Raw genomic sequence first — 12005 nt, 5'->3', positions numbered from 1 at the left:
CCCTTTGATCTGCTTGCAATGGACTCCGTCGCCGAGCTTGAGTGCCAGACTCATAGCTGAGCATCAGTGGCCACGAGAGCAGCAGCAGAACCAGCCAGCTCTGTCTGTCAGGCCACTATAACTCCAACTTCTATAGTCAGCATGAAACTTTTCCACCACTGTGTGAACTGTAAATCCATTTTTGAAAGCCCAGCAATTGGAATCAGTCGCAAGAAATGAGGGCAACTAATGAAAGCAAAGCCTGAGCTTAAAGTTAAGACCGGAGCCATTAAGATAGCATGAAACCTCCTGAATAATCCTTAATAAGTTTCAGCTTCAAGTTGTTTATAAAGGGCTTTAGGTTGGAGTCCTCATTTTTTTAATGGGATTCTCAAGTACCTGAGAGTTTAACTTTTGAACAAGTTCTTGCGTTTTTATCTCAGTGCATCTTATCAGGTGGGCAGGCTTATCCTGGATGGAGAATACTGTCCTAGATTAGTTCTTCAGTTTGGAGTAAGGATGTCTTAACCCAGTTACGAAGGTAATGATCAGAGAGGTCAAGAGTTATTAATCTTCTCTTTTCTGAACGTTATTGTCAGGGCTTGCCACAGGAGATCTTCTTCTTCCCTAACCTGTATTCTCCTTCCTCACACCAATGCACCATCACTGTATTCATGGACCTATTCACTGGCCTTCCTCTTGTCCTCCTGCCTGCCAGCTCTATCCTCACCACCCTGGACCCTACATAGCTATCATTCTGCTACATGTGTGCCCCTCCAATGTAATTCCTCTTAAATCTCTCAATTCTGTTTTCCTCAGCTCTGCCACTTTCAGTTCATTGTCCTGTGTTTTGGAACATCCCCCTGTATTTTGAACCAGAGGGTATCATTTAAAAGTTGCTTCATGTTGGGGTCATAGTAATTTTCCATAGTAATGTTTGGTTTTGAGAAAGTGTACGCATTTATTGTTAAATATATTTGCGCCACAGCAACAAACTAAATAGAAGTTTACATTTAAATTAAATTTATTACCTAATGCTACTGTTTTACCAATCTGGTTCACTCTATATGTCCACTCTATACGTTGAACTAAAGTGGGTTTGACACCCCTGATGGGTATAAAAACATTTTATGTCTTGAAAATAGATGAGTCTGCATTTCATAAATATTTGTGGGTGACCAAGGTTTACAATGGTAAATAGTTGGATCCCTCAAGAAACAGGTTTGGAAACACTGCCGTACGCCTTCACTTCTCATGCTAAAAAACCCCCAAAACAAATATGATCTGGTTAAAATCTACTAATATTAAATAAAAGTTGAATTTCCTAAGATGTCTCACATAAATTCTGGAAAATTCCTTCACATAAAAACTAAACTAAATAGTCTTTAAAGTTCGTCATTATTACTTTTTTTTTTTTTTAAATGCGTGTGAATTTAGGAAACAACATCCTTCAGAAAGTGTTGTTTGCTCTTTTTTGTGTGTGTGTACATCAAGAAAAATTGTTTCCACCAATGTAATATGTCAAATAATCCTCAACTTGATTGAGTTTTCAATCTCCCTTTACTCTGCACACACAGGTCACGCCCCCAGCTTTCAACTTTCTGATATTTTGCCTAAATCTTAATGTAGATTGTATCTTAAGTATTCGTGTTATTTGAGTTGTGGCATGTTTTTTCTGTTTTAAAGCCCTTGTTGAATAATTAAGGCCTAACAGTCACAGCCACCTTCTATTCACCTCCTGCCTCTTCTCAAAGCCATGTTTCCCGGGAGAGATTGATGGCAGAGAGCGTTCGCTAGGCAGTGCCCGCAGATTACAGCACACAGGCCCCTCTGGGGAAAATGGCAGTTAATTGCCATTGAACCATTAATCATAGCAGCTCGGCCTTTCATTACTGAAAAGAATTACCATCAGGAGCCAGGAGACTGCGGCCATCGCCGGCCAGGACATAGAGAAACTTTGTTTCACTCAGAGATGATGTAAGATTGGTCCTATTTCTTCACTCATGCCAACAAAATTACACACTTCAGCCCTGTTATTCATATTTCAAAACTTCCGACTGTGGAGTCTGTATATTTACTTTTGATTCAGATGTTCTCTGTGAAGGTGTGTATACTCACTTTTTCAGTTGTCCGTCTGTTAAAAAGTGAAACCATCTGCTTGTTCGGCCCAGTAATGACATCAAACTACTTCTGAAATGCAGGATGTTGCCCTACTTGCCTCACAAACTTCTCTGTCTGTTTCAGCTCCAACTGAGTCCCCACTGAGACCAAGTCTGAGTGAGTCAGCCTTTCATTTCTTCCTCTTTTTTTCCCCTATAATGCTGTAATCACTTTGGCAATTACCCCATGAATAGACCAGGTATCATTCAGAGTACGTGTGTGTGTGTGTGTGTGTGTGTGTGTGTGTGTGTGTGTGTGTGTGTGTGTGTGTGTGTGTGTGTGTGTGTGTGTGTGTGTGTGTGTGTGTGTGTGTGTGTGTGTGTGTGTAGTGGAGCTCCATGGGAAGCATGCTGTACTGCGTGATGACTTCGACTCCAACCTCCAAGGAGAGCTGGACCCCAGCATCTGGTAGGTGAAAAGGTTGTGACTCAACTTGTAATCTCAAGGTTCTGTCACAGTCATTACATCTGTAGCAGATCCCCGTTATATGCATTATATATCGTGACTGAGTTCTCTTCTCTTCTCTTCTCTTCTCTTCTCTTCTCTTCTCTTCTCTTCTCTTCTCTTCTCTTCTCTTCTCTTCTCTTCTCTTCTCTTCTCTTCTCTTCTCTTCTCTTCTCTTCTCTTCTCTTCTCTTCTCTTCTCTGTCCACAGGTCTGAGTGCAGTAACTGTGAGGTGGGAGAGCAGTGTGGCGTACTGATGCATGGCAGAGCAGTCACGTTCTGCGAGCCCTTAGGAGAGAGAGAGCTGGTAACCACCATGTCTGACCACACCGCAACCACTGTACATTTTTCAGTCCATTGACCCTCCGTCAGAAACAAGCACTCTGTGGCCACAAACACACTGACTCTAAATCTCTACAGACTGGTTCGTAACCACAAATGAGTGTCAGGATTGAACACGTCTGTGCCACGACACTAAAAGTCACTTTTTGACCTTCGACAGGAGATATTTCAGTTACTGTTTTGGGAATATTGTCATCAGTTCATTACAAGCTCAGATTAGGCTTTTTACCTGTTGCATGTTTCAGCATGTTTTTGTAAAGTTCTTCTGCCTGAAGTAAGATCATAAAAAAAAAAAAAAAAAGCCAATTTCTCAACCTGAATGTTGTTACGGTGTTTCAATCTGGTGGAGTAAACTCCTTATGTCACAAATGTTAAAGACCAGCATGCATCCTGTTCTGTTTACTGTCACTGTAAACATAAAACCAGATCAACAAACCTGGGATACAGATTATAGTATATTATTTCACGGTGAACGCCTCAAGTGTGACACAAGCTCACACACTCTAAAATACATATCAGACCCCTTCATGTCTCTTCATATCTTTTTAAAAGTTGATTTTAAACTGTTTATCTAACTATGAGATAAAAGCGCAGAAGTGTTTAAAGCCTCATGATTCTATTTACTTCCCTGATAAGCGTTCGCTTCGCCTGTCACTGTTCCAAATGTTTGATGCCGCTGGCGGCTCTTCTGTCATGTGCAACAAGCAAAACAGGGAAACACTGACACAAATACTAACAAATGCATCAACATCAGCACTGAAAACATGCATTCATGCACAGAAAAGCCATCAGTCTGTTTGCTTTGTTTGTGGATGCATACATGAAATAACGTTGCTATGATCTGCATTTTATTACCAAATCCAAATGTTGTTTTACACACTTCCAGTGGATGGACTTTCCAGGAACTCCTTTAAACATCCTGAAAACATCTGACATCACTGTTTAAACTGCTGCCTTAAAGAAACATCTCACACACTTGCCCCCTACTGTATTAAGATTTATGGGTGATTTTCTAAGCCGCCTTGTGTATCCTCCCCAGACCACTGTACCTCTCAACACCAGCACAGCCTCAGTCCTCCAGTTTGCTCTGGGTGAGTAATACAACTCCACAGACATGTCAGTGAGTACAAAAAGACAGTTTTTTGTCAAAGAAGTTTATATGTGAGACGTTTTATACATCCCAGGACAGCCGGTCCTCTTGTCATCCTCAGGAAAGATGTGTTTCCTGTCCTCTGTCATGTCAGTAAGACAGCTGGTGCACACTATGTTTCAGTTTGTCTGCTTTCTCCCTCTCCCCCTGTCACAATAATGAATGATTTACAGTATTCTGGAAAGACACCCTAAATCCATGGCAGAGATTTTAGAGGTGTTGTATTTTTCATGTCCATTACATGCATTCACTGGTCCCATGTGAGCACAGCAGGGTTAAAATCAGAGTACATAATGTAGAGCAGCCCCCCTCAATCTTTCTCCCCTATTTCGCCTCTTCTATTCTCTCACTCTCTGTCTGTTTTCTCGTCATTAAATTGAGCTTCCGTCACGTCACAGTGTTGTTATGTATGAAACAGTTCAGTAAAGTGTTCAGTGAAGTGGTCATTGCACTGCTGCATCCAGTGTGGATGGAGCAAAGTGGACAACACACAACGATGTGGGAGGACGTTGAGCAGATGGGTGTGAGGATGGAAGGTGGAGATGTTGGGGATTTCTACTCGTTTCATACATTTGCAGGCTTTTTACACCATCAACATCCAAGTCACCACACAGCATCACATTTCAAACAGCCTGATTCCTTTAGTTATTATCTTATTATGAATTGAAAATGGCCAAAAGCATGGAAAGCTGCATTATTCAGACAGTTATAATTTAGAAAAACATCCACCCATCCAGATCCACTGGTTCCTGAAAGACTAGCTGCTGACATCGATAACACAAAGGTCGAAAATAATGAAGGAAATGTAGTTTGTGTCTACTTGGTTATATTTTTCAGATATCTGTACTTTGAGAACACATATTTCTGACTTCTTTCGAACACAAAAATCTCTTTATTCTACTTCTTATTTATTCTACTCCTTCAATTCCTAATAATGTGTGTTATGTCTTTAAATCTTTTCAGATGCAGAGTTAAGTCACAGCAGCTGATAATAGCAGTAGTATTTGTAATTACCAATACTGAAGGTGCAGAATTCAGGATTTCCTGTTTCTGTTTCAAAAATAAGCCATTCTAACGTAAAAGTTTCAAACAGAATTCAGTATTTTGAATTAACCCAGGTTATTACGTCTTTTTTGTTTCTTATTTTTTTAAACAAAACAAGATATTGGAATATTTTGTTATTTATGGGTTATGGTGCTAATATCCTTTTACGAGAACGAGGATGAAGTTACCCATCATTATTTTGTTCTCACAACCAGAGCAGTCTAAGTTATAATAAATATCTGATTTCTGTGTGTGTTATTTTCCAGGCTCAGGCTCCTGCCGGTACAGTTACTCGGACCCGAGCATCACTGTGTCGTACAGTCTGAGTGGCAACGCCAACACCTCAGATGACTGGATCACACTGGAGAAGATCAGGTCTCTCTCTCTCTCTCTCTCTCTCTCTCTCTCTCTCTCTCTCTCTCATCCATCCCACAGTCCTTCCATCTGTTATGAACACCCGCCCTCTCTTCTCCCTTATTCACACCTCCCCCTCTTAATTTCTCATTCCTCCCGTTGGTCTCGATCATCCACCTGTTTTTTTAATCCCTCACTCCATGACTCTCTCTGTGTTGTCAGCTTTCAATGTAGATTTGATGCACTGTCACTGTTTTATAACTACAATATTTTGCTGCAGTAAGTGGATGTTATACTTCTCCGTAAACACACCTGCTCATAGGGAATCCTGGTTGTCTTTTTAGATATAGTTAGGCCTTGCTATCCATTATCTCTTTAAGTTTGGCTATTTCAGCCATATTGTAATGATTATGGATGAGTATTTAATGCATAAACATCTGACAGTAGATTACATAAGCACTGCTACCACATGGAAATTTAGTCAGACTATCATTTTTGCATTTCTCTCCCTCTAAAAGAGCCCCGACCAACAGCAGCACCGTCGTCCACCTGCTTCCTCTTCCACATTCCTCCAGAGCTGAGGGCATTCGTCTCCGCTGGTCCCAAGAAGCCCCCGCGGGACCTGAGGGCTATGAGTCGTGTTGGGGACTGGACAACGTGCTGCTGGTCAATGCTGCCCACAAAGTCCCCCTGTTGGAGGACAACTTAGATCCTCCAGACACTGCCAACTGGCTCTTCTTCCCCGGAGCTACTGTCAAGGTACTCCAAAAAAGCAATTTGGTCAGAAATGTGGTAGAGACAAGGAAACCACTACATATTGGAACCATGTGGCACTTTCAAAGTTAGGAGAAGACAAATGTACTTCTGCATTTGTTAGGAATGTATATATTCAAATTGTTGTTCAGCTGATAATTGCCCCTCCCTTGTGCTTCTGTTGTCCAGCATGCTTGTCAGTCTGAGGGCAATGCCTTGTATTTCCACGGTGGGGAGGGAGCTGGACACAGCTTTACCACCACCAGAGACATCGACCTGCACCGGGAGGAGGGAAGAAGCTACTGGGAAGAAGACTTTGAGAGCGCACCCTCAAAGTAACGCAAATCTCCATCTCTCAGCCTCACTTTATGCCAAGTACACTTTCTTTTCTATTCGACCATTCAAAAGCAGAGGGGCAAAGTGCTGTGCAAGCAAAGGAAGACAATGATAGGATCAATCTAAAACAAATGACTCTCCATGGTGAAAGTGATAGCAACAACAATGCAATGTGGTAGTAGTTTGTTTAAAATGCAGTCTATAAAAATCCAAGACTGAGAATGTTAAAAGCTTTTTCACATGTGGTGCTGGTTCAGCTGACCTGATACTGAGGTGGCGTGTTCATTCTACAGTAATGAAATAAATATAAAAAACTACTTTCTTGCCAGATAGTCTTTTAAGATATTAAAGGATTAAAGAGAAATGATGAAGCCAAACTATAAAGGACTAAAGCACATCTTAAACTGAAATGTAAATGTACATTCTTCTTCTAGAATGTGAAGCTTATTCTGCTTGTTAAATTGATTCCAGCATCAGATTTTGAATAAGTTTGGAAGTGTAACTTCACGGAAATGAATTACTGAGATATTACTTTGTGTGGGTATCATTGATGTGCGGTTAGGGGAAAATTGAAGAAAAAAATATCGTTATATATGAAATGAAATAAACCATCCTCAGATTCATCTATGTAATTATTGTATCAACTTTTATTGAATCACCTCATTTCCAAAGACTAGGTCATGTGTTTTATTTAGGTCAATAAGACATTGAATCAAATCCACAAAGAAAAAGCAAGAGTTTGTCGCATTTACAAGTAAAGATAAGACCTAGTGCTTACTGCTGTTGATAATGCGGGACCACCACCCATCAGAAAATATCCACACCGCTCCAAGAGTCTCTTTTTATGAACAGATGCAGCACAATACTACTTGTAACCGAGCTTTCTGCATGAGCAACTGGAGTAGCCTCAAACTGTGAAGCGCAAAGGGTCCAAGATGAGTTAGTGGGGTGAGAAAGGACACCCATCAAACACTTTACAGCCAGTGTTAAGATGTGAATCTGTGGATCTGATTAACTCAAAAAACCCAAATAAGATTAACTTTGGAATAACTGCATCCAACTCAGTTAATACTTACTACTTACTTTTTTCAATAACTTGTGAGGAATTCCTTTATTACTTTACGTGGTTACTATACTTAAGTGTGTAAAAACAAAATACTAGTAAAGTAATTCTTCTACTGGAATATTTATAAGTAGTAACTAAAATTATAATGAAACACTGATGTTCAGTTACTGTTAAAGTACTATTGGGGAACTGTAACTGTAGTTTTAATTTTTCAGGGACTCATTCAGCATCAGCAGCAAGTGTGGCAATGTTTTGGTCTTTGCTTTATGGCAGACAGTCCTCATAATTTCCTTTTGCTTAGGGCCTCAGTTTGTATGCACAAAGAAATGTTTAGAAAAAAAAATTGCCTTAGAATTTACCCTATAGTTCCCGAATTACTCTTCCTATATCATAAGAAATGTCTTGAACACAAAAAACAGGTTTTATTCTTAGTTAGTTCATATTCTCACTGAATATACATATTATTTCTCTGATAATAGAAAACACTACATTTAAACTGTACATATTTAGAATTTTTTTTTTTAACTTGGAAGTGGCTTTGTTAATGAATGAAAATCATACATATTTAATGACCACTGTATAAAAAATCAGAGTGTTTCTTGTATCGCATTTCGTACTGCATGCGTTCATGTATGCAGGGAATTCTGACCAAAATCGATGTGATATAAGCAGTTGGCTGGTATTTAAAAACCTCTGTTTCTTATGTGAATATAACTCTGAGCGAACCTCACTGCGCATCACAGCCACGTATGTATGCAAATTCCTTGATGCTTGTCGTTTATCATATGTCATGATGAGACATGCAGTGTGTCGCACAAGTTGAAGTTGAGCTTGGGGCCTGAAGCAGGTGAGCGCTTCCCCTCTGACGGCTGCAGACACGGCAGTCCATCTGTTCGGAGTGAGACACACACACACTCAGTGGACAGCAGAAAACAAGGGAGCGCTGTCTGAGCACTGCAAGAGGTAGAGAGATAAAAAGGGATGATAGATAGTGTTACTGCCAGAGAGTAATTAACAGGCTTCATGCACCACGTCTGTCAGGAGGATTTTTTCTTTTCCATTTATGAGAAGCACTGCAAACAGGAGTGTGTTTCTATAACCGCACCGCATCCTCACACCTCAGCTTCGCACGCCAACATGGTGAACTGCATGCTACCTCTCGCCCATCGGGCACCATGGGGTGATACATGTGTGAGGAAGACAGGCATATTTTTTTGGGGAGGTAATGGTATACTCCACTAAGTGTCATTTAACCCAGCGCTCGCTGTGACAGAGATGCAGAAAATAGAGAGGAACAGTGGGGAAGGGAAGGGGGAGACAAACAGAAACTGGGAGAGGAGGGAGATGAGCACGGGGAGAGGGCTGACACACCGAGTTAACTTCTGTCAGGACTAATGAGAATCCTCTGTCCACTGTGCAGAAATATGTGCCTGCATGTGTGCGAAAGTCCTCTTCCAGGTGATTTATGCCGTATTCTTGGCATTGTGTGGTTGTTTACCAGCAAGACATGAATTATAACTACTGTTTCCTGAGTTCAGTATTACTCCACTGGGGGAAGAGTTCATTTAGAAACAACAATTTCCTTCCTGTAATTTCTGTGCCTGGCAATGTCCTGTTTTGTCGGTAAAATCTCACTTGGGATATTGAATTGGCTTCTTTAATAATATTTGAATTGACAGTACTTGCAGCTTATAGTTCAGTCATCCAGTTATTGTATTTAATTAGATTTTGTATCAATAATTTGTTGTTTTGTTTTGTTTTTAACTTTTATTCTGTGGATAAAACTAGTAATGATTTTTAGAGATAAATATCATGTGGAAGGACGACATGAATGTCTTGTTTTGTTTTAGAGTGTTGTATGTAGGTGACTTCATAAAATCTATGCCCCACTTATGAGCCCAGCTAAATCTTGGTGAGAATATTTATTTTCCTTCAAAATCCAACCTTTCTTGTTTCTGTTTTTTTCTTTCTTTCTCCTTTTGTTTAAACTCAGCTGGGACATAGAAGGAGCTGTGTATGGGACGCAGTGTGGAGAGATTGAGTCGGGCTCGGCACTTGTGTTTGAAAAGGAGGGCAGGAGGAGAGTGTGCACCCCTTACCTCGACACCACGTCTTATGGAAACCTCCGCTTCTACTTCACCATGGGTATGGAAACCTTCCGGCCTTCATGCTCACTTCGTATTTAATTAATCATACCTCATACCGATATTTATTGATGTGAAACAACAGGAACTTTCTTTAATGCCTCACTGTGTGATGTTCTATAAACAACATTTCTACGTACATGTGTATGAGCATGGTGTGCCGTATTTTTGTGTAGGTGGAAGAGGCTGTGACCCCGGGGAGTCCCGTGAGAACGACGTGATCCTGTTTGGAAGGTCCGAAGGTCGAAGAGAGCGCGTGGTGCTCGACACTCTGCCTTACTCCTCCTACAGGGTGAGATACAGCACATAACCCAGAAGGTTACTCAATTAACCTCAAATGTAGAATATACAGTTTACAGGCACATTTCCATAGAAACATGTGAATAAAGGGCTTCATTTTTTGACTTTTCCAGTTTCTTGTGGAGAAATGCTTTAATGATGAAGGAATGCTTGCTGATTTTAATGTGATCATATAACAGTTTCATTATTTGATAATGACATTAGCAACTGGTAGCTGCTTTAATAATTAAATAAAGGCATTAGTCTTTTATCAAGCTTACATGCTGTTCACTTCCTTCAGTTTTCTCTCCAATATCAAAGTTGACATGAACGTATAGTCAGTCACATGCCCAACTCAGGTGGGTGCAGGTAAAACAGAATTCATTGCAAATGGTTCAAGGTTCGTTAAATGGAATAGAAGTTGAACAAAATGAACGACACGTTCCCAAAGTAATACACATTTTACATAAAGTTGAAGACATTAGATTAGAAAGCAAAAAGTCTAGGATTAAACAATTCAGGAATTTCACACTTTCACACACCAAGACAAAGGCACACCTAACAAAACTATTGATTGATTAAAATATATTTCACTTGTTTTAGTCAGACATAAAAACATGAAGCAATTAAAAATCTTCATGGTTTAGACAGAAAAACGCATTCAACAGATCAAATTGTTACTATTCCTAATAGAAAGGACAGATGAGACAACACTTATTGATAAATCTCAGATTCAGACCAGTTTTGCACAGTCAGTAAAACAATTCAAGCAATAATATGATTAATCTCTATTTCACATCATTCAAGAATTTTTTTGTTTTCTTTTTTTTCTAATATTTCCTTACAATTTGCAGACCAAACTATTGATAAAGCGATTGCCTGAATGCCTATATACTTACATAATCTGTCATAAATATTAATCAAATGAACAGCTTTAGTTAAACATTTCCTTTTCTCCTGCTGGGTTCATTGAGTGGTCTGTTTTTTTTTTCCCTCCGTCAGACTCCTGCAGTGGTATCCGTGGCACTGCCAACTGAGCTGCAAACACCAGTCACCCAGTTCTGCCTGGAGCAGCGGTCACATGGAGGTGCCAACCGTCACGTGTGGGCCGTGGACTTCATGCAGCTGCTCCCCGTGCTGCCTGGCACCCACACACATGTTGCTCAGTTCTCCATCAACCTCGGCTGTGGCTCCTACCAGCCCGCCAACAGGTGTGGTTTGTTTGGAACTGGGTTAGACAGCCCTGCTTTTATGTGAAAAATACATCCACTTCTCTTGGCAAATTCGTGAAATTGGGCAGCAACAAAGGAGACTCCCACACACCATGTCAGACACCCTGCAGTCACTCAGTTATTTAGGTGGGAAAACTGGTAACTGCTGCACACAGAAAAACCTGAGGGCAAAATGCTGTAATGCTTTGTAACAGCAGCTTCTGTCGACAGCTGACCTCTAAGACTAAAAACTGCAGTTCGAGGCAATTGTTAAAGTGTTCAAATCAAATCTCTGCTTTCCTTTGACCACCAGATGCTGGAAATTGCAGCAATTTTTAGTTTGAGTTTACGGTTGAGTTTCTGGAACCAGAGGTAACTCATTTTTAGCTTATATAGATTCAGATCAATCCTCTGCTTTAGGTTGAGAGTGAAGTTGAAATTCATTTGATGACGTAAACTAATATATGGTTGTGTAGTGATGAGCCCTGCCACAAATTCTAGGCCTTTCAGTGCAAACTTGGTGTTAGTTTTAAAGTAATATGTGTTACTGATCATTTTAACTCGGTATAACTTGGTGTATATCTTAGTGAAATGAACATTCCTAAAACCAAACACAATTTAAATTTTATTAAACATAAACTTTGGAATGCATGTTTTCCCACATGTGCATATGTGAGTTTTCTTCTCCCACAGTCGGTAATCGATGGCTCTCAATTAGTCATTTTTGTGTGATCATCTGCCTC

The 12005-nt window shown here is 40.2% G+C and overlaps 1 protein-coding gene across 1 annotated transcript in view; it reads left to right on the top strand.

The window, feature by feature from the left end:
* reln (reelin) overlaps positions 1–12005 on the top strand; it is a gene marked incomplete at its 5' end in the record, with an annotated part of 104464 nt that overhangs the window by 60792 nt on the left and 31667 nt on the right. The window contains 10 exons of the mRNA XM_080474564.1: positions 2224–2256; positions 2469–2547; positions 2794–2890; positions 3965–4016; positions 5386–5494; positions 5992–6232; positions 6416–6561; positions 9622–9773; positions 9949–10064; positions 11054–11262. Coding sequence (XP_080330690.1) covers positions 2224–2256; positions 2469–2547; positions 2794–2890; positions 3965–4016; positions 5386–5494; positions 5992–6232; positions 6416–6561; positions 9622–9773; positions 9949–10064; positions 11054–11262 — 1234 coding nt within the window. The remainder of the gene's footprint in view (positions 1–2223; positions 2257–2468; positions 2548–2793; positions 2891–3964; positions 4017–5385; positions 5495–5991; positions 6233–6415; positions 6562–9621; positions 9774–9948; positions 10065–11053; positions 11263–12005) is intronic.

This window comes from Lipophrys pholis, assembly GCF_963383615.2.
Source record: "Lipophrys pholis genome assembly, chromosome: 11".
Taxonomy (NCBI): Eukaryota; Metazoa; Chordata; class Actinopteri; order Blenniiformes; family Blenniidae; genus Lipophrys; species Lipophrys pholis.
Note: the sequence above shows the minus strand (reverse complement) of the source record. Positions and strands in the feature narration are given on the sequence as shown.